At 44.9% G+C, this 21,377-nt stretch overlaps 2 protein-coding genes across 2 annotated transcripts in view; one reads left to right on the forward strand and one right to left on the reverse strand.

Moving 5' to 3' along the window:
* LOC306930335 (E3 ubiquitin-protein ligase TRIM35-like) overlaps nt 1-21,377 on the forward strand; it is a 289,920-nt gene that overhangs the window by 98,123 nt on the left and 170,420 nt on the right. The window lies entirely within an intron of this gene.
* Nucleotides 974-17,498, reverse strand: LOC306930050 (acidic mammalian chitinase-like). The gene is made up of 12 exons (XM_079510791.1): nt 17,443-17,498; nt 16,898-16,957; nt 16,780-16,809; nt 14,776-14,986; nt 13,848-13,904; nt 13,343-13,508; nt 11,105-11,229; nt 10,274-10,394; nt 8,504-8,686; nt 6,501-6,617; nt 6,208-6,340; nt 974-2,374 (listed from the first exon to the last, which is right to left on the reverse strand). Exons 2-12 carry the CDS (start codon nt 16,920-16,922, stop codon nt 1,185-1,187), a joined length of 2,358 nt encoding a protein of 785 aa, XP_079366917.1. The 5' UTR covers nt 16,923-16,957; nt 17,443-17,498; the 3' UTR covers nt 974-1,184.

Here is a 21,377-nt window from a genome sequence, read left to right on the forward strand (position 1 = left end):
GTCACTATAGTTCCACACTCACTCCAGAGGGTCACTATAGTTCCACACTCACTCCAGAGGGCCACTATAGTTCCACACTCACTCCAGAGGGTCACTATAGTTCCACACTCACTCCAGAGGGCCACTATAGTTCCACACTCAGAGGGCCATGTTGCACATTTCTGTCGTAGCAAAAATAGCTGATCAAATGATCAAAATAGCTTGTAGATCAGCTATTTTTTGCTATATTTGAATTTAAATCCTGACTTTTTTTTTTTGCTGTGTTTGAATTGGAATCCTGAAAATTTATTTCAAATGCATTTATACTTATGTTAACTTTATGAACTTAAATACAAATGCATTGGACATAAAAAAAGCCGTATAGCCGTATAGACTGAAGTAAATAAAGCAGGTCATGTTTGGAATTGTAACAACTGAAATCAATATTATATCAGTATTCTGATATTAAAGGAGCATTCAGTGATTTGGGTGATTTGGAAAACCACCCAGTCCGCCCCGGTAACAAAATGTGCACATGCACGCTCTATAGTGGGGGGAAGTGCAACAGGCCAACAGCATGTGCACCAAGGCCCGCCCCCAGTCGATCATGATTGGAGGAAGGCCCCTCTCATCCTGATTGGATGAAGGCTTTGCCACCCGCCACCAAAACTGAAACTAGGGTTTTTTGATCCCAGGGGCTCACTGGGGACAGGGAGGAACTCCTTATATGGTCAGCACACTCTATAGTAGGGAGGATTATCCAGAAAAAAAGAAAAAATAAGTGATATTTGAATGAAGTAAAATCACTGAATATACCTTTAACCTGAGGGCCACATTAAGTGAAGGTGAGGGCCGCATGTAGCCCCCGGGCCGACAGTTGCCCATGCATGACCTAGGCAGATATCCCGTATAGTCATGTCAAAACAAAAGACTACAATATATTTGTTTTACGATGTATTCATTTATTACTTTCTGTAAGCAGATGTGCTGTCATTCCACAAGTGCATGTTCATTACGAATTTACATTTATATAATAAATAATACATTTTAAAGGTAAACAGATCTATGACGATATATAATGCTAGTACAGTCAACAGATATCATTAAACAAGTTCCATCATATCATATATAACCACCGTAATTTCCGGACTATATAAAGCATGGGAAAAAAGTAGCGGAAATTCAGGTACCTTGGTCATATTTATCTAAACGCCACTTACACCACAGCATTTGCAACTATCCCTGTAAACGAGGCTAGCATGACTGCATTTGTGGAGGTAGGATATCCCTTCGACGCATTCAAAGTAGGAATGTGCGTCTTCGCGATTGGCATAGCGGCCATCGGCCTTGCCTTCACAGAAGGGACTGCGATGGTAGTCGCAGCATTGGCAACCGTCTCTGTAAACGAGCTCAGCGAGGCACTTCATGAGGAAGGTCCTGCCGTTGTCACACTGATAGTAGGAGCTGGCGTCTTCTGCGTTTGCATGGATGCCGTTGGCCTTCGGATGTTGGCCGTCGGATGTGAGAGTGTCACTGCGAGGGTAGTCGCAGCATTGGCAACTGGCTCTGTAAACGAGGTTAGAGGGGCACTTTGTGAGGAAGGTCCTGCCGTTGTCACACTCATAGTAGGAGTTGACGTCTTCTGCGTTTGCATGGAGGCCGCTGGCCTTCCCGACACAGAAGCTACCGTCGGATGTGAGAGTGTCAGCGCGAGGGTAGTCACAGCATTGGCAACTGTCTCTGTAAACGAGATCAGCGGGGCACTTCGTGAGGAAGGTCCTGCCGTTATCACATTGAAAGAAGAAGTGTGCGTCCTCAGGATTTGCATGGATGCCGTTGGCCTTCCCGACACAGAAGCTACCGTCGGGTGCAAGAGTGGTGGTGGTGGCGGCAGTAGTGGTGGTGGTACTGGCAACTTTGGTAGTGGCAGCAACTTTGGTAGTGGTGGCAGGAACAGCCACTTTGGTAGTGGCGGCAGGAACAGCCACTTTGGTAGTGGCGGCAGGAACAGCCACTTTGGTAGTGGCGGCAGGAACAGCCACTTTGGTAGTGGCAGCAGGAAGAGGAACTTTTGTAGTGGCAGCAGGAACAGCAACTTTGGTAGTGGCAGCAGGAAGAGGAACTTTGGTAGTGGCGGCAGGAACAGCAACTTTGGTAGTGGCGGCAGGAACAGCCACTTTGGTAGTGGCGGCAGGAACAGCCACTTTGGTAGTGGCGGCAGGAACAGCCACTTTGGTAGTGGCGGCAGGAACAGCCACTTTGGTAGTGGCGGCAGGAACAGCCACTTTGGTAGTGGCGGCAGGAACAGCCACTTTGGTAGTGGCAGCAGGAAGAGGAACTTTTGTAGTGGCAGCAGTTGCAGCAACTGTGGTAGCAGCAGTAGTGGTGTCGATACCTGGGGGGGGGGGGGATTGTCGTCAGTATGTTAATGTTACCGGCCTCAGACCTAGGGGAGTCTGGGTCGGCACAAGCGATACACAGGCTTGAATGCGCTGTGGATCTGTGAAAAACGAGGAACGGGACACATTATTTAGTGTTGCTTAGCTCGGTCAGCAGCGGTTTATTACTGCATCAATGTATCAACATTAATTTGCATTCAGTATCAAAATATATCAAAATAACAACAACAGACATCTTAGTTCACAATAGCTCCAAAAAGACAAAATACAATAAACCAAATAAATCAAAAATAAACTGTATCCTTCAGAAAACCAAAAATAAAGCATTGTGCACTTTATAACCCTTTTGACAATATCTGTATTCTTACTCTCAACATACAAACTTAATACTGTAGTCAGAACACTCAGATTCCATTTATCATCATAACAATAATACATTTCCTGTCAGAACACTCAGATTCCATTTATCATCATAACAATAATACATTTCCTGAATCTAATACTCTTCTTCATTCACACCATTAGCTCAAATACACATTCAAAATAACACGTTTTCATTCAGACACGCGCGCACGCACGCACATGCGCACCACGTGTGCTGTCTGTGTGGTAACACAGTGTAAAACTACCTGGCAAACTACCTGGCAGCAGCGATTATTCAACTCAATCAAAACGATAAAACTACTGGTCCAAACTCACTTCAAGTACACTCAAAACGTTACTAAACCTGTCACTGACAATTCACAGTAGTTTCAACATCATTAGGAATGTTTAGATATGATATTTATACCTGTGAAAAAAGAGGAACGGGACACATTCTTTAGTGTTGCTTAGCTCGTTCAGCAGCGGTTTATTACTGACTGCGCATGCGTGGGACCAAGACTATAGGCAGTTCCTCTATGATTCACAGAAGCGCAGGAGCGCCATCTATTGACTAGGAAGTCTAATAAGATGTGGAATCTCATAGAAAAGTGTCAATAATGTTAGAATAGTTCTAATAAATCTTAAAAAACGGGGGGTGTATGTTTTAGTGCAAAACTATAATAGAGGCTATTTCTGAACCCTCTACATTAATACAGAAAAGGGGATTTTTCCTATGAAGCCTAGTGGTGATTAAGTAAGGGATAATATCTGAAATGAATACATTGACCCAAAACACAACAAAAAAAGTATTCCATAACTTCGCGCTGGCTGCGTCTGTAGCTGCAGGGCTGCAGCACTGTCGGAAAACAAGGAAGTGTCAGTGTCAGTGCGAGGGTAGTCACAGCATTGGCAACTGTCTCTGTAAACGAGGTTAGAGGGGCACTTCGTGAGGAAGGTCCTGCCGTTGTCACACTCATAGTAGGAGTTGACGTCTTCTGCATTTGCATGGAGGCCGCTGGCCTTCCCGACACAGAAGCTACCGTCGTATGTGAGAGTGTCAGCGCGATGGTAGTCACAGCATTGGCAACCGTCTCTGTAAACGAGATCAGCGGGGCACTTCGTGAGGAAGGTCCTGCCGTTGTCACATTGAAAGAAGGAGTGTGCGTCCTCAGGATTTGCATGGATTCCGTTGGCCTTCCCGACACAGAAGCTACCGTCGGGTGCAAGAGTGGTGGTGGTGGCGGCAGTAGTGGTGGTGGTACTGGCAACTTTGGTAGTGGCAGCAACTTTGGTAGTGGCGGCAGGAACAGCCACTTTGGTAGTGGTGGCAGGAACAGCCACTTTGGTAGTGGCGGCAAGAACAGCCACTTTGGTAGTGGCGGCAGGAACAGCCACTTTGGTAGTGGCGGCAGGAACAGCCACTTTGGTAGTGGCGGCAGGAACAGCCACTTTGGTAGTGGCGGCAGGAACAGCCACTTTGGTAGTGGCGGCAGGAACAGCCACTTTGGTAGTGGCAGCAGGAACAGCCACTTTGGTAGTGGCGGCAGGAACAGCCACTTTGGTAGTGGCGGCAGGAACAGCCACTTTGGTAGTGGCGGCAGGAACAGCCACTTTGGTAGTGGCGGCAGGAAGAGGAACTTTTGTAGTGGCAGCAGGAACAGCAACTTTGGTAGTGGCAGCAGGAAGAGGAACTTTGGTAGTGGCGGCAGGAAGAGGAACTTTTGTAGTGGCAGCAGGAACAGCGACTTTTGTAGTGGCAGCAGTTGCAGCACTGTCGGAAAACAAGGAAGTGTCAGTGCGAGGGTAGTCACAGCATTGGCAACTGTCTCTGTAAACGAGGTTAGAGGGGCACTTCGTGAGGAAGGTCCTGCCGTTGTCACACTCATAGTAGGAGTTGACGTCTTCTGCATTTGCATGGAGGCCGCTGGCCTTCCCGACACAGAAGCTACCGTCGTATGTGAGAGTGTCAGCGCGATGGTAGTCACAGCATTGGCAACTGTCTCTGTAAACGAGATCAGCGGGGCACTTCGTGAGGAAGGTCCTGCCGTTGTCACATTGAAAGAAGGAGTGTGCGTCCTCAGGATTTGCATGGATGCCGTTGGCCTTCCCGACACAGAAGCTACCGTCGGGTGCAAGAGTGGTGGTGGTGGTGGCGGCAGTAGTGGTGGTACTGGCAACTTTGGTCGTGGCAGCAACTTTGGTAGTGGCAGCAGGAACAGCCACTTTGGTAGTGGTGGCAGGAACAGCCACTTTGGTAGTGGCGGCAGGAACAGCCACTTTGGTAGTGGCGGCAGGAACAGCCACTTTGGTAGTGGCGGCAGGAACAGCCACTTTGGTAGTGGCGGCAGGAACAGCCACTTTGGTAGTGGCGGCAGGAACAGCCACTTTGGTAGTGGCGGCAGGAACAGCAACTTTGGTAGTGGCGGCAGGAACAGCCACTTTGGTAGTGGCGGCAGGAAGAGGAACTTTTGTAGTGGCAGCAGTTGCAGCACTGTCGGAAAACAAGGAAGTGTCAGTGCGAGGGTAGTCACAGCATTGGCAACTGTCTCTGTAAACGAGGTTAGAGGGGCACTTCGTGAGGAAGGTCCTGCCGTTGTCACACTCATAGTAGGAGTTGACGTCTTCTGCATTTGCATGGAGGCCGCTGGCCTTCCCGACACAGAAGCTACCGTCGTATGTGAGAGTGTCAGCGCGATGGTAGTCACAGCATTGGCAACCGTCTCTGTAAACGAGATCAGCGGGGCACTTCGTGAGGAAGGTCCTGCCGTTGTCACATTGAAAGAAGAAGTGTGCGTCCTCAGGATTTGCATGGATGCCGTTGGCCTTCCCGACACAGAAGCTACCGTCGGGTGCAAGAGTGGTGGTGGTGGCGGCAGTAGTGGTGGTGGTACTGGCAACTTTGGTAGTGGCAGCAACTTTGGTAGTGGCGGCAGGAACAGCCACTTTGGTAGTGGCGGCAGGAACAGCCACTTTGGTAGTGGCGGCAGGAACAGCCACTTTGGTAGTGGCGGCAGGAACAGCCACTTTGGTAGTGGCGGCAGGAACAGCCACTTTGGTAGTGGCGGCAGGAACAGCCACTTTGGTAGTGGTGGCAGGAACAGCCACTTTGGTAGTGGCGGCAGGAACAGCAACTTTGGTAGTGGCGGCAGGAACAGCAACTTTGGTAGTGGCAGTAGGGGTGTCGATACCTGGGGGGGGGGGGGATTGTCGTCAGTATGTTAAACTCAATGGGTGCCAAGGACTTATTTAACTTCTTTTTCATGCTGTCCCGGAGCGTCAAGGACGTGTTTTTCGTGTTTTTTAACATGGTAAAAAAAAAGAAGAAAAAAAAAGATATATATGGTGGCGGTCTGGGACTTTTGGCGCCCCCTGGTGGAAAAGGGGATTTTTCCTATGAAGCCTAGTGGTGAATTCATCATCTTTCATTATGATGTAGGCAGTGCTGTTTGTTTGTTTGGTTGTTTACCTGAATCCAAAAGAGAGCGTAGGTGGTTGAGGAGGGGGTACCTGCCCTCTCCACAGCCTTCACCGGAAAAGTCGTCCAGGTCAATGCTCCACACAAATGCCCCTCCGAAGTTCTGCTCTTTCAGGTACTTCACCTGTGGAATAACAACACAACACAACAACATTATAGCGGACAAGGCACGAATATAACCCGAGTATTTACATCTCATTTGAGAATTAAATGACTTTAATTGATTAAAATCCTAGCTTTAATGTATCTGTACATCATGAAGCTGTGCTGTATATTTACATTACCTTGTGTGCAAAACTGTCTTTGTCATCATATCCAACCCATTCTGTGCCTTTGGTGGCATAGGGCACTTTTTGCTCCTCAATCGTGTTGACAGTGGCCCCTTGGAGGAAGTCACAAATCTGTGGGAAGAATGTACATCTTAAATGCAATCAAAAAGATGCGATAAACTGTAAAACCCATCCATATCCGTGTAATATTTTTGTGGTGTAAACCACTCCTACAACTGGCTTTGTTAGTGCAGAAAAAATGAGCATGGTTGCTATGTTCACCCTGTTCACCCGGGTGTGATTTCATTACGTCAGACATGATTTCATTACGTCAGACAGGCCTTACACCACTCAGTTCACACGGGTGTGATTTTTTGATTTAATAACTGTAATTAACTCTTCTTAAAGCTGCTATAAGCAATAATGTCAAAATATGAATGACCTCTTTATTTTTTATTTTTTTGGTATTCAGACAGCCAGCAATGGGTAGAACGCTCCCAAAAAGAATGTAGTCTCTGTGACACATCTAGGGGCCGCAATCTGCATTCAAAGATGTTCCTAGAAGCTTTGTCATTGGTCGAAAAAAACCCGGTCGCAGTGACTAACCAATCAGGAAGCAGACAGGCAAATCGACCAATGACAAAATCTTTGAATGCAGATTGCGGCCCCTAGATGTGTCACAGAGACTAATTATTTTGGGGAGCATTCTACCCATTGCTGGCTGTCTGAATACCAAAAAAAATCAAAATAAAAAGGTCATTAAAATCTTGACATATTATTGCTTATAGCAGCTTTAACGTGTTCCTACGCTCGTGAGAGCAAACTGGCCAAAGTGTGTCGACCAAGATGGGGAGAAAACGTATAGTCCAATATCCAGATGCTTTTTTTTGCACTACTTCATTTTTCTACCTCTAATCTTATCATCACGATGAGAGACAAAGAAAGCCGAATCATCAGCAAAAACGAACACAGCATGTGCATGTTCTCCCTGTGTCCCCTAGGCTATAGAGCGTCGCAGTCCCGCCCCCTACCATGGACCAGGAAATGAATCCCAATGCATTTTTCCCATAGACATTTCAAAAAGTATTTATTTAAAGACGGTTACGCCGCGGACAAAGCCAACTCGAGTCGTGACAACTCATGACAACACAAACAATATTTTGGACCAAACAAATAATTACAAAGAAGAAAAACAACAAAAAAAGTGTTGTAACCTGCCGTTTTTTTCTTCTTTCTAATTATTTGTTCGGCCCAAAATTTTTTGTTTGTTGTCATGATTTGTCACGACTCGAGTTGGTATTTGTCCGCGGCGTAAACGTCTTTAAATAAATACTTTCTGAAATGTCTATGAGGAAAATGAACAGAGAATCATGTCCTGGTCCATGGTAGGGGGCGGGACTGCGACGCTCTATAGAGTTGGTACCCTCACAAACATCAAGCAGTTATCCTGGTCTCTATACTGCCTCCCCCTGGCCAGCCGGGGAGCCTGATGGAGGGGAAAGGAACTCGTCGGAATAAAGTGTTCCTTCCACGCGCTACGTCCAACCAGGGAAACTCCCGGCCTGACAGGTGAAAAGAAGCGGCTTGGACACTCATACACTGGAAGGAAGCATGAGGTCAGTCCGTTGCTCTCCCCAGGTTGGCGGAGGGTGTGTAGAGCCCAGGATTACATTAGATATTTGACACTGGGTGAAAAATAGGTTACAAAATCGTGGGATAAAAATTATATATATTTTAAAAAATCACACCCGTGTGAACTGAGTGGTGTAAGGTCTTATATAGACTGATCAGCTGTGGTCTGACGTAATGAAATCACACCCGTGTGAACTGGGTGACCATAGCAACCATGCTCATTTCTTTGGTACGGACAGACACGTAAACTAACAAAGCCAGTTGTAGGAGTGGTTTACACCACTCAAAAAAACCGAACACAGGTTACAAATTGCAGGCCAACTTCTTGTCCCGTTGAACATTGACCATTCACTGAACTCATAATAAGATGTTGACCATTCACTGACCTCATAGTAAGACAAGAATCCCGTTTCCCGCGTGTATTGTCCAGGAGGGCCTCCGCCGGTAGCTGCTGCCCCGACGCCAGCGTCCGGCGACACTGTGCGAAATGTGCGTCCGTACGTCGCGAAGCCCATCATGAGCTTCTCAGCAGGCGCTCCGTGATCTCTCCAGTAATTCATAGTAAAGTTCTGGAGGGGAGATTAAAACATACATTACATATGCTGTACTTAATCAGTTGCCATGTACGTATAGGTTGCTAAAGGGCCATTACTTCCTCGGATGGGTAATTCCTCCTGAGGCCGATTCTACAAAATGTCGACTATCCTAATCGTTTTCTTAAAAAAACCTATGTTGCTACAGTATATAAGTGGTTCTCAAACTTTTTCATGTCAAGGACCCCAAAAATGATATATTTGGAATCAGCATTTGCGAATCAGCAGGCTTTAGCTTCCTAGGCCTTGCTAAATATTATAACGTTTTTGAGTGGCGCTAACCGTTCCAGCATGTGGCTTTGTGTGTATGTATGTCTTTCCCCCCGTTTTCTCAGAATTCCCACAGACTTCATTTTGTTAATGTCCACCAGGTCGTTTTCATATTCAATCGTGATTGGCTAACATTGGCTTCCAGCCCACAATAACCTGTACCCAGAAGTTTTATTTTTCGCCACTAGGGGGGGCGAGAAAACAGTACCTGAGCACTTTTCCTAGGTAAGCAGTAATTTTGTTGTATTTGTAGGCATTTCACAGTATTAATGGAAGTGACTCTGGGGAAAAAAATACTTGATCAAAGTTTTTTGGTTGATACTGTAGTTATGTAGCCCCTTTAAGGGTAGTGCATAAAAGGGGTGGCCAGGTGTGAAGCCTTGTGTTTGGCCAGAAGCCTGATTTGAGTGTTTGTTGGGGACCTGGAGACATGCAGGTGTACAGCCTATAGAAGTACTAGCACTTGGTAAGAAAACCTGAAACAAATGTTTTAAGAGGGTTTTTGACATGGGGACAATGTTAGTCAGTGTTTCCAGAGCCTCTGTCTAGGTGCTAGACCCTTCCCTGGGATAACCACAGTGGGAGCAGGGCCGGATCTACCATATGGGCACTTTGGGCACGTGCCCAGGGGCCCTTGGGCACCAGGGGCCCCTCAAAAAAAATGTTTTTTTTAGCTCCGCGGAAAATTTCCCTGCTAATCCGAATGAAATAAATGGTGTCTAAAAAGATTAGTGTTTTATTGTTGGTGAGAAGGCAGCTGAAAAGTCCAATTGTGTGTAAAGCAGCAACAATGCGCTAGATTGGCTGTCACTCTGGGGGGGTAGGCGACCGGAAATAGGCCAATATAACGGCATAAAACTGCCCCAAAACGGCTCCAAAACAGCAAAAATGTCGCGTGCGCGTGAAGGGGGGCCCTTGGAGCTTCAGTGCCCGCCCAGGGGCCCTCAGAGGTGTTAATCCGGCCCTGAGTGGGAGCATTGAGTATATTGACTGGGAAGACAAGTTGGACAACTAACCTAACCTACAACCTTTCACAGTTTTTTTCCCACCATGCCATATTGTATTTGAGAGTGGATATACCAGATTGTTTGTTGGTGCCATAGTAGTGTTGAGGACATAGGCGTATACTGGGCTGTTAATTTATAGAGCATGGTTTGGATTTTGTTTGCTGTTAATGCTCGGTTTTCTGAAGGTGTAGTTCCTTCCAGACTCTATATATAGCATTCGGAGATTGTGGAATAGTTGTCTGGCGACGCGAGGCTATACTGACAACAGGCGTTGTACTCAACTCACCACATTGTAGCTGCTGCCTTCCTCTTCCTCTTCACTGGGGTACAGAGGACTGTTGTGGCCAGTGGATGTCTCCCATGCCCCGTGGAAGTCATAGGTCATGACGTTGATGAAGTCTAGGTGCCTGTTGTTTTCACACAATGTGACTGTCAGTGGCACAGATAGACACTAGGGGGTGCTAGAGCACCCTGGTCCACATACTGTACAGTGTACACTACAGTATGTGGACCATGGTGACATTGATCAGTTCTTGATAAAAAAGCTTCTAATATATTATTTAGGCCCCAAAATCTATAAATCTCACACTATTAACCCATTTAGACCTGACGTCGAAATAGAAAAAATGTCTTCTAAAAATTCAAAGATTTGTGCCATATTTTCACGATTTTTCAAAAATAGCAGACCTACAAGCTCGTAGCGCGCCACTCGGTGGCGCGCTACGAGCTTGTAGATCTAAAATGTTAAGGAGGGGATTATATAGGGGGATTATATAGTCATTTCATGCTCGGTGGTTGCACTCCAAAAAAATAGCCGGTCTACAAATCAGGCCATCAATGCCAAAAAATATTTTTACTTTTAAATCAACTGTAGATTTAGTCAACTTCTTATGATATTTAGTCAACTAAAACTAGGCTAAAAGTAAAAAAAATAAATAAAAAAAAACACGTAACTAAAATGACTACAACTATTATGGAATTTAATTCGAAACACTACAACTAAAACATCAACATCTGCTGAGATTTTTTAATGTATTATTATTATTTTAAGGATGCCAAAATAAATCTTGCAATCGTGGAACGAGGAGCAGCTTGTCAAGAAAATGAATTTACTCACTCAGCGATTTGATCAATCTCGTATCCGTTCTCAATGTGTCCCTTCCCAGCAGCGACCGCAGCTGTGAGCAGCAGTCTGGGTCCTCCGTGGAGCTTGGCTTCCTCTTCAAAGGCAGCGTGTAATTCCTACAGGCAACAAGAACAAAGGGCGATAAAGATAATAGAAATGTTTTGTTAAAACATAAGAACCTCGGCTACATTGAAAATGAAGGCTTCATGCCCTCAACTGTATTTCCGAGTATAAATGTAAGAGCCACTTTATGAGGTCATGTCATGATGACCTTGTTTGCTTGATTGTGCAGCAGTGTTTGATCTCATGATAATTAGTGCAGCAGAGTACTCTTTTTACTGCCTTGCTTAGATTGGTCAGTTCTTGATTGAATGTTTGTGATTGATGCTCCTTTTTCTTTGATGTCTAAATTACCCTCCTGTCCTGTTTGAGTTTGTCAGAAGCTGTGAAGTTGAAGTAGAGAGAGCACATACTCTTTTCTACCACATGTTATCACACACCATGTAACCTTTTAAGACATTTTGTTCACCTGTATTTTTCCTTTACATCAAGTAAAGTGTTACAACTGGTACCACGTGCGTCAGATTATTTGTGCTCACAGCTTTGGAAGGTAATATATTTTGAAAAGTGAACAGAAAATATAAAGATGATGATGATGATGATGATGTATAGTATACTGATAGCACACTGTTTCTCAACCAGTGGACCAGTGCCAACCACGCCGGTGTTGTTTTTGGCAGCACATTTTGATTTTAGTTTTTAGTCGTCGTCTCTTGAATAGTTTTCATTTAGTTTTAGTCACATTTTAGTCACCCGGAATGTTTTAGTTTTAGTTTGACTACTAAATATCATAAGATTTTAGTCGACTGTCTAAATCTACAGTTGATTTAGTCGAACAAAATGTATTTTGGCGGGTCATAACGACTTTGTAGATCGGCTATTTTCAGCATGCAACTAATTGTAAAATGACTTATAGTGGATCTCTTGTCCACTAGTCCCTTCCTAACATTTTAGTCTAGTTTTTATTTGTTGACAAAATTGTCAGTATATTTAGTCTTAGTTTTAGTCATCATAGCTTTTTTCTTTTGGTTTCCATTTAGTTAGGAAAACTAAAAAATGTTGCGTCTTAGTTTTAGTCGACGAAATAAACACTGGGACCACACACACACACACACACACACACACACACACACACACACACACACTACTAGCGGTCAGTGCCATACAGCCAGGCACGGATGGAAAAGTACCAAACGTAAAAAGTGCTCAATCATTGTGTCCCATTTCACCAGTTCAAAATGTATGTACAGTAGCCTACATACCCAATCTATTGTGAGCTTGTAGATCTGATATTTTCAAATGGCCGAAATATACAGTATATAGACTAGTGCTGATGTGGTTAGTTGGAATAATAATCAAAATCCACAGTAACTAAAGTTTTCATGTAGTACATCTACAATATTTCCCCTCCTATGTGTTGGCCCCCCCAGCCCCAGCCCCTCACCAAATGAGTGGAACTACTTAATATTCACAGGCGCAGGCAATCAATTAATACCTTTGCAACCACTATAGCAAATGGGAAGAATTTTTTTTTACAGCTTTAACCCATTCTGGACGGGAACCCCTTTTGGTGTTTTAAGCATTCTGTGATAATTTAGCTGTTGAAAAATAGCAGATCTACAAGCTCATAGCGCGGCACTTGAACTTGTAGGTCTGCTATTTTTGAAAAATCGTGAAAATGTGGCGCAAATCTTTGAATATATTTTCTTTCAGAGCAAACATTTCAACTCAAATCTTTGCTTCTGGGGGGTCCCTGGAACAACATATTTTCAAATTGGGGTCGGCGGCCAAATACATATCATTCTGGGAGTCCTTGACATGGAATATTGAACACCACTGATACAGAATACAAATATTTTTCTAAACGGTCTGAGAAGCACTGCTCTCAGTGGCGTGCACAGATAGACACTAGGGGGTGCTAGAGCCCTTTTGGCAATGTGCCCTTTCAAAAAAAAAAGTGTACAGTTACACTGTTCAGTATGTGGACCATGGTAACATTGATCAATTCTTGATAAAAAGCTTCTAATATATTATTTAGGCCCCACAATCTATAAATCTCACACTATTAAGGCAACCGGCCGGTTCCACGCGCTGCACAAAGTGCCCTTTTTTTCCACTTGAGCACCTGCCCCTCTAAATGTCTGTGCACGCCACTGACTGCTCTCATACCTGGCAGAGCAGGGTGAACCTGGTCTTGTCCACCGAGGGGCTTCCCCGGGACCCGGGATACTCCCAGTCCAAGTCCAGCCTGTCGAAACCGTGGCTCTTCAAAAAGGAGACGGACGACGTGATGAACGTACGACGGGTTTCAGGGGACGAAACCATGCTGGTAAACCTATACGGAAGCATGAAACATGAGCAATTAAACATATCGACTGTTAACGATTTTCTTAAGCCATTAAAATCGGGAAAGCTTCGGTATCATTTTAGAGTTTACAGTAGCTATATTATGTAGCAACATAGGTTTTTCAGAAAACACTAGGATTTAGAACAGTAGTTCTCAAAAATAGCAGATCTACAAGCTCACATGTAGCGTGTCACTTCGTGCTGCGCTGGAGCTTGTACATTTATAGACTATAAATTAGGGGTGCATGATTATGAAATTATGACCGATATCCCCGATTATTTGCAGGGTCACATCTGCTGATACAGACTCTGACCGATTTGAACTCACCGTGCCGTGCCAAAGTTCCAGCCACCAACAGCCAGCAGAGTCTTCAGCTGCGGGTTGCTGAAATTAAAGGAGACGGCACAATATTTTATTACTAGAACTCCCACCACAGACCACAGGACTTGGGGAATCAAAAATACCTTTGCAACCACTATATTAATGGCAAGTATTTCTTACAGCTTTAAGTAAAAAAAATCACACCCGTGTGAGGGGTCTAACTCATGTTGATTAGGTGATGTAATAGTAATGTGAAACAAACGGTGCCAACACAAACATTAAATGCCATTAAAGAGACAATATGACGTAATGAGGGACAATATGACGTTCCCTTCATTGTCAATGGCATTTTTAAAACAAACATTGAACTAAAAACAAATATTAAACCTCTATATAGGAGGGGCTAGCGCCCCTCAAAAATGAACTAACCCTTTAACTCTGCTATAGCTGCTGCCAGGGATGGATTAATCCACACGAGGGCCCCTGGGCCGGTATTCTTTTGGGGGGGCCATAGTGTGCGTGCGCGTAATCTTCTTGTGTTTTTTTGTGTTTTTATCATCTTTTTGACCTATAAATTTAACAAAATCAACAGCCAATGAAGGGGCCCAGGAGCCCTTTCCAGGGCCTCAAACCCAGTACTGTACGTGCGGTCCAATTTCCCCGTAGGGCCCCTGAGAGCCTATTAACCCATTCTGGACGGGTATTATGCTATACTTTAGCTATTGAAAAATAGCAGGTCTACAAGCTCATGAGCTTGTAGGTCTGCTATTTTTGAAAAATCGTAAAAATGCGGCACAAATCTTTGAATATATATCCTTTCAGACCGAACTTTTTATTTAATTCGACGTCAGGTCTAAATGGGTTAAGGGCCCCTGGGCCACGGCCCCACCGGCCCAATAGCTAATTTGGCCCTTGCTGCTGCAGCACAACTCACCTCTCTTTGAGTCCATTGAAGTTCTTGTAGAGAGTGGCATCGTTCCACTCGTACGTGTAGAGGTGGTTGGCTTCGTTGATGATTGCGAAGGCGTAGATCAGGTGCGTGCACAGCTGGGGGTCGACGTCGGCAGGCAGGTAGTTGCCGATGCCGGGTCTGTACTGGGCCCAGTTGGTGAAGTAACATAGCAGTGGTGTGGTGGACGTTGATGCTTTGAAAAAATACAACACAAAGTTTGTGAGGATGAGATTCCTCTTACGAGAGTCTGAGACATTTTATTTTAATCACTTCTGAAACCCTCTAGACTTAAGACCTGAGGCTGATTCTACAAATCCTCTGAGTGAGGAAAAAACGTATGTTGCTACATCTGTGGTTCTTTTTCATGACAAGGCCTGACCACAACAGTGACCACCCAAAATGATATGTATTTGGCCGCAGACCATGTTTATGTTTATTTATTTTATATGGACATGCCAATTACATTGCTCATTGCACAGTTGTACAAATTGTAGATGCATCGTTTACAGTGTGTTAGGACATGTGCTAGTTTTCACCACTTGTCCACAGGAGACTTTTCCAAAAAAAGTGACACTATAGTTTAAAAAACACCCAATCAAATACAAAAAATTATACATTCTAATAATATTTACAGCAAAATTACAATACTCCAATACAAAAGTAAACATAATCTCTCTAGTAACCATCATCTCAAAATATTTGAGGGACCCCCAGGATGAGTAAAATGATCGCTTAAAATATATATTCATAGATTTGCAAATATTCAAGATAAAAAAAAGAAACTGCAGATCTACGAGCTCATATTGTGGCACAAGGTGAAGCCCTATGAGCTTGTATATCCACTTTTTGATTTTATTTTAATAGCCAAAGTATATTATAATGCTTTTTAGCTCAAATCTAAAATGACAGATGCTTTCCGGGTCTTAATGGGTTAACCACTCTAGACTTAAACGTTCCAAGTCAAGCGGAGAGCAGAGTTCACACCAATTATACAATGTTATATTTATAGTGCTCAGTATATGAACACACCTTTAGTAAACTGGACAAGTTAGCTCTATACCTGGAGCACGTTTTCTTCCCTTTCTACACAGCAAATGTAATCAATCTACAATCTCCGAGCTTGTTGGTCATATTCCACCTGTTAAAGGAGAATTCCATGCTAGAAGGCTTTCTTACCTTTTATTTGTAGTTGTTACGTCCCCACCAAAGAGGTCCAGGTGTTATTTTGTGCAAAAGTGCATTATTGGCTATTTCCCCTACCATAAGCCCTCAATGGGGGTTGGGTTTTTGTGCTAATTCGCTTATTTCCATCGAAATAAGTAGTAAAGTGTGCCGCTTGGGATACTATTTACATTATGAAGAGAGGATATATATACAAAAAAAAAGATTTTTGAGCGATGGAAATAAGCGAATTAAAGGAGAATTTCGGGCTAGAAGGCTTTCTTACCTTAATTTGTAGTTGTTACCATAAGCCCTCAATGGGGCGTTGGGTTTTAGTGCTAATTCGCTTATTTCCATCGAAATAAGTAGTAAAGTGTGCCGCTGGGGTACTACAGAGGACAAAATAAATGGATTTCCGAGCAATGGAAATAAGCGAATTAGCACTTAAACTCCTCATTGAGGGCTTATGGTAGGGGAAATGGCCAATAATGCGTTTTGCACAAAATAACACTGGACCTCTTTGGTGGGGACGTAACAACTATACTACAAATAATGGTAAGAATGCCTTCTAGCCCGAAATTCTCCTTTAACAACGCATAGCCCCATTCAATTCAATGCAATTCATTGAGGGCTTATGGTAGGGGAAATATAGCCAATAGCCAACAAAATAACACCTGGACCTCTTTGTTGGGGACATAACAACTACAAATAATTAATGAATAAAGAATTCTCTTTTAATGCCCGGGGTTCAAGTTGTTAAAAAATTATGATTGTATAAATTCTCAATGAATGAAAGAATGAAGGAATGTATACACGAGTACATACCCACTCGGAGGCACATCAGAAGAGTCAGTCCTAAAAGCAGAAAATCCATTTGAGTGTTTTAAACTGTTGAAGGAAATATCATATTTCATTTGATTGACAATGATTTAATTAAACCTACCAGCCACGATGGTTAGACGAGCCATGTTTTGTTACAGTGAGCAGTCCTTTTTATGGTGGCCTGAAATGATGAAAAGCGTATATGATTGGATGCTTTGATTAACTCTGACAATTTTATTCAACATCATCATTATTTTACTATAATTAAACAACCGCACCAGAGGTTGTGAAGGAGTCGTGACTTAACCCTTTCTGTACGGAACCCCTTTTGGTGTTTTAACTATTGAAAAATAGCAGATCTACAAGCTCATAGCGCGCCACCGAGTGGCGCGCTACGAGCTTGTAGGTCTGCTATTTTTGAAAAATCGCGAAAATGCGGCACAAATCTTTGAACATATATTCTTTCAGAATACTTTTATTTATTTATTTTGACGTCAGGCCTAAATGGGTAAAGTAGTAGAGGAGGCTGAACAAGCAAAGACACGCACATCTATACCAATAGTCTGGATCAAAATAAAGTCATAGAGAAGAAATGAAAAATCCGCACACCAATTATTAATGCTCCCAAAATATCTTTACTGAAAGGTATACGGAGTCGTGACTTACCTGTTTCTTAGTTCAGGGACTAGTCTTGCTTCTGAGGCACCTGGGATGATTTTGTGTGTGTTTTTTAAAGCAGCATCATCAGCTATAGGGTCATTTAAAGGCTGCCAAGGTTCCATGATCCAGGACAAGATGTTCTTGTATTACAGGCTTCGGTCAGATGACAAGAGATCCACCTATCTGTGGTTACATCTTGGGGACTTCTAAGTGTACTTTGCCAATAGTATGGAACAATAGCGAGAATGTTTCCAACCACTATAACCGCTACGGGTTAGTCTTCGTTGGAAACCATTCCTCTTTGGAAACCACATGTCATCATCACACCCCCGTTGCATTTTTCAATGTAATGCATTCATTGTCTCTATTGAGCAAATCGTTAAGTCATTGTTATCTGTCACAGGGGTTCTCAACGTTTTTGGCCGGGGACCCCCGGAAATGCTTTGGCAATGTCTCGGGACCCCTGCCCCGCCCCCTCCCGACCCCCAATATAAATTGACTGCTACAATAACCTTAAACCATTTTGGGCGGGAACCCGTTTTGTTGTTTTAAGCATTGTTATAATTTAGCTATTGAAAAATAGCAGATCTACAAGCTCATAGCGCGCCACCGAGTGGCGCGCTATGAGCTTGTAGGTCTGCTATTTTTGAATAATCGTGAAAATAAAATTAAAAAAAAAAAATTGGGGACCCCCTAAAATAATTTGGCGACCCCCCGAGGGGTCGCGACCCACGGGTTGAGAACCCCTGATCTGTCACACTGATTACAGCTGTGTAATTTCCCCATTTCCCCATTTCCCCTGTGTCATTGCTCTCTTTCCTGTCTGTCACCGTTGCTTTCGAAATATAGGCAGAATAGAAAATGGAAAAGCAGAATTATCTTAAAATGTGTAAATTAATTGGCTGTGTATTCCACACCATTTTTTAATTATACTGTAGTGTACCATATCTGAATCCAGCATTATGGTCTTGGCGGGAACCCCTTTTGGCATTATGTTCTACTTTAGCTAAATAGCAGATCTACAAGCTCATAGCGCGGCACGAGCTTGTAGATCTGCTATTTTTGAAAAACTGTGAAAATTGTTTAAAATCTTTCATATATATTCTTTCTGGGGGGGGGGGCTCACTGGAACAACATATTTTCACATGGGGGTCGATGGCCAAATACATATATTTTTATTTTGGGCATCCTTGACATGAAAATGTTTGAGAACGACTAACATAGAAAGAAACATAGGGTTTCCCAGAAAACTGTCAGGATTTACAAGACATTTTGTAGAATCGTCCTCAGGTCTAAATGGGTTAAGGACATCCGGCCAACCCCCTATTCGATTATTGTAATGATTAATTGGCTGCTTAATGACCCAGTGGTGAATCACTGATCTATACGTAAGCATAATGATATCCGTGATACGTTGACCATCAATGACTTATACCTACTGTACGTCTGTGCAATGATATGGCGTACGTGACGTGATGCATTCTGGTCCATGTGTCTGCACTGTCCAATACTATATAGTTCTCTATGGGATATTAACCCATTTTGACCTGAGATCAGATTCTAAAAATGTCTTCCACATCCTGACAGTTTTCTGAAAAAGCTATGTTTCTATGTCAGTCGTTCTTCGATTTTTCAAAAATAGCAGACCTACAAGCTCATAGCGCGCCACTCGGTGGCGTGCTATGAGCTTGTAGATCTGCTATTTTTCAATAGCTAAAGCATAACATAATGCTAACACCAAAAGATGGAGACTCTTAAAGATGGAGATCGAGGTTTTTTTTATTATTATTATTTTTATTATTTTCTTTTTCAAAAAAGTGTACGGAAAGTGTTAAAATTATGTTTTTTCTGTGGCCACACCCACCGGTACATTAAGTATACCTGGTTTTCACCTTTGCACCGCCCACCTGAACTTAAGCCTCGCCCCACAGCTGTGTGCTGTATGATAATGAGGGAGGAGTTAGGCTTATGATGTCACTAAAGTGGTGTATTTCGATCGGGCCTTTTGACTCAAAGGCTTTCAGCTTTCAGGAAGAAACCATGCCTGAGGAAGGTCCCTAGTGACCGAAACGTTGCTTCATTAAATAAGACAATACTCTTGCGCCGAACAGATACACAGTAGTGTGCGGGTGTACCTTATTGCTTTCTTTGATGTCCACTGGCCTACGCACCTGTGCATACGCCTGATTGCTAGGTGTGCGATAGTTTTCTCCTACAGGAAGAAACCTTAAAAATTCACAAGACATTTTAATATTATAACCACCGCTGCAGGGGGTCTATTAGACTAGTAATGATAAACACATACAAAACAGAAAAAGTTAATACAAATCAGGACCACCATCTTAAAGGGACCAAGGTTCAAGGTTGTATTTTTATTGTTATTGGGGTGGCGGTGGCTCAGGGGTGGCGGTGGCTCAGGGGTAGAGTGGCTGGATGGTAACCGTGGGGTGGCGGTGGCTCAGGGGTAGAGTGGCTGGATGGTAACCGTGGGGTGGCGGTGGCTCAGGGGGTAGAGTGGCTGGATGGTAACCGTGGGGTGGCGGTGGCTCAGGGGTAGAGTGGCTGGATGGTAACCGTGGGGTGGAGGTGGCTCAGGGGTAGAGTGGCTGGATGGTAACCGTGGGGTGGCGGTGGCTCAGGGGTAGAGTGGCTGGATGGTAACGGTGGGGTGGCGGTGGCTCAGGGGTAGAGTAGAGTGGCTGGATGGTAACCGTGGGGTGGAGGTGGCTCAGGGGTAGAGTGGCTGGATGGTAACCGTGGGGTGGCGGTGGCTCAGGGGTAGAGTGGCTGGATGGTAACCGTGGGGTGGCGGTGGCTCAGGGGTAGAGTGGCTGGATGGTAACCGTGGAGTGGCGGTGGCTCAGGGGTAGAGTGGCTGGATGGTAACCGTGGGGTGGAGGTGGCTCAGGGGTAGAGTGGCTGGATGGTAACCGTGGGGTGGCGGTGGCTCAGGGGTAGAGTGGCTGGATGGTAACCGTGGGGTGGCGGTGGCTCAGGGGTAGAGTGGCTGGATGGTAACCGTGGGGTGGCGGTGGCTCAGGGGTAGAGTGGCTGGATGGTAACGGTGGGGTGGCGGTGGCTCAGGGGTAGAGTAGAGTGGCTGGATGGTAACCGTGGGGTGGAGGTGGCTCAGGGGTAGAGTGGCTGGATGGTAACCGTGGGGTGGCGGTGGCTCAGGGGTAGAGTGGCTGGATGGTAACCGTGGGGTGGCGGTGGCTCAGGGGTAGAGTGGCTGGATGGTAACCGTGGGGTGGCGGTGGCTCAGGGGTAGAGTGGCTGGATGGTAACCGTGGAGTGGCGGTGGCTCAGGGGTAGAGTGGCTGGATGGTAACCGTGGGGTGGAGGTGGCTCAGGGGTAGAGTGGCTGGATGGTAACCGTGGGGTGGCGGTGGCTCAGGGGTAGAGTGGCTGGATGGTAACCGTGGGGTGGCGGTGGCTCAGGGGTAGAGTGGCTGGATGGTAACCGTGGGGTGGCGGTGGCTCAGGGGTAGAGTAGAGTGGCTGGATGGTAACCGTGGGGTGGCGGTGGCTCAGGGGTAGAGTGGCTGGATGGTAACCGTGGGGTGGCGGTGGCTCAGGGGTAGAGTGGCTGGATGGTAACGGTGGGGTGGCGGTGGCTCAGGGGTAGAGTAGAGTGGCTGGATGGTAACCGTGGGGTGGCGGTGGCTCAGGGGTAGAGTGGCTGGATGGTAACCGTGGGGTGGCGGTGGCTCAGGGGTAGAGTGGCTGGATGGTAACGGTGGGGTGGCGGTGGCTCAGGGGTAGAGTAGAGTGGCTGGATGGTAACCGTGGGGTGGCGGTGGCTCAGGGGGTAGAGTGGCTGGATGGTAACCGCAAAAACGTATTTTTGTTTGGCTTCCTTGGACCGAAATCACATCCGCCTTCGGTTAAAAGACACTGCAGTATTAAGAACAGAGAAGTGTTTTAACCCATTTTGGGCA

Source organism: Electrona antarctica (genome assembly GCF_951216825.1).
Source record: "Electrona antarctica genome assembly, chromosome: 9".
Taxonomy (NCBI): Eukaryota; Metazoa; Chordata; class Actinopteri; order Myctophiformes; family Myctophidae; genus Electrona; species Electrona antarctica.

Excerpts from the sequence above, each read along its gene's own strand:
- LOC306930050 (XM_079510791.1), bottom strand. The coding sequence starts at position 16,922 with ATGGCTCGTCTAACCATCGTGGCTG. Across the intron at positions 14,987-16,779 it reads TCTGATGTGCCTCCGAGTGG|CATCAACGTCCACCACACCA; the intron begins GTATGTACTCGT and ends ATTTTTTCAAAG. Across the intron at positions 10,395-11,104 it reads GAGATTGATCAAATCGCTGA|GCACCTAGACTTCATCAACG; the intron begins GTGAGTAAATTC and ends TGAAAACAACAG.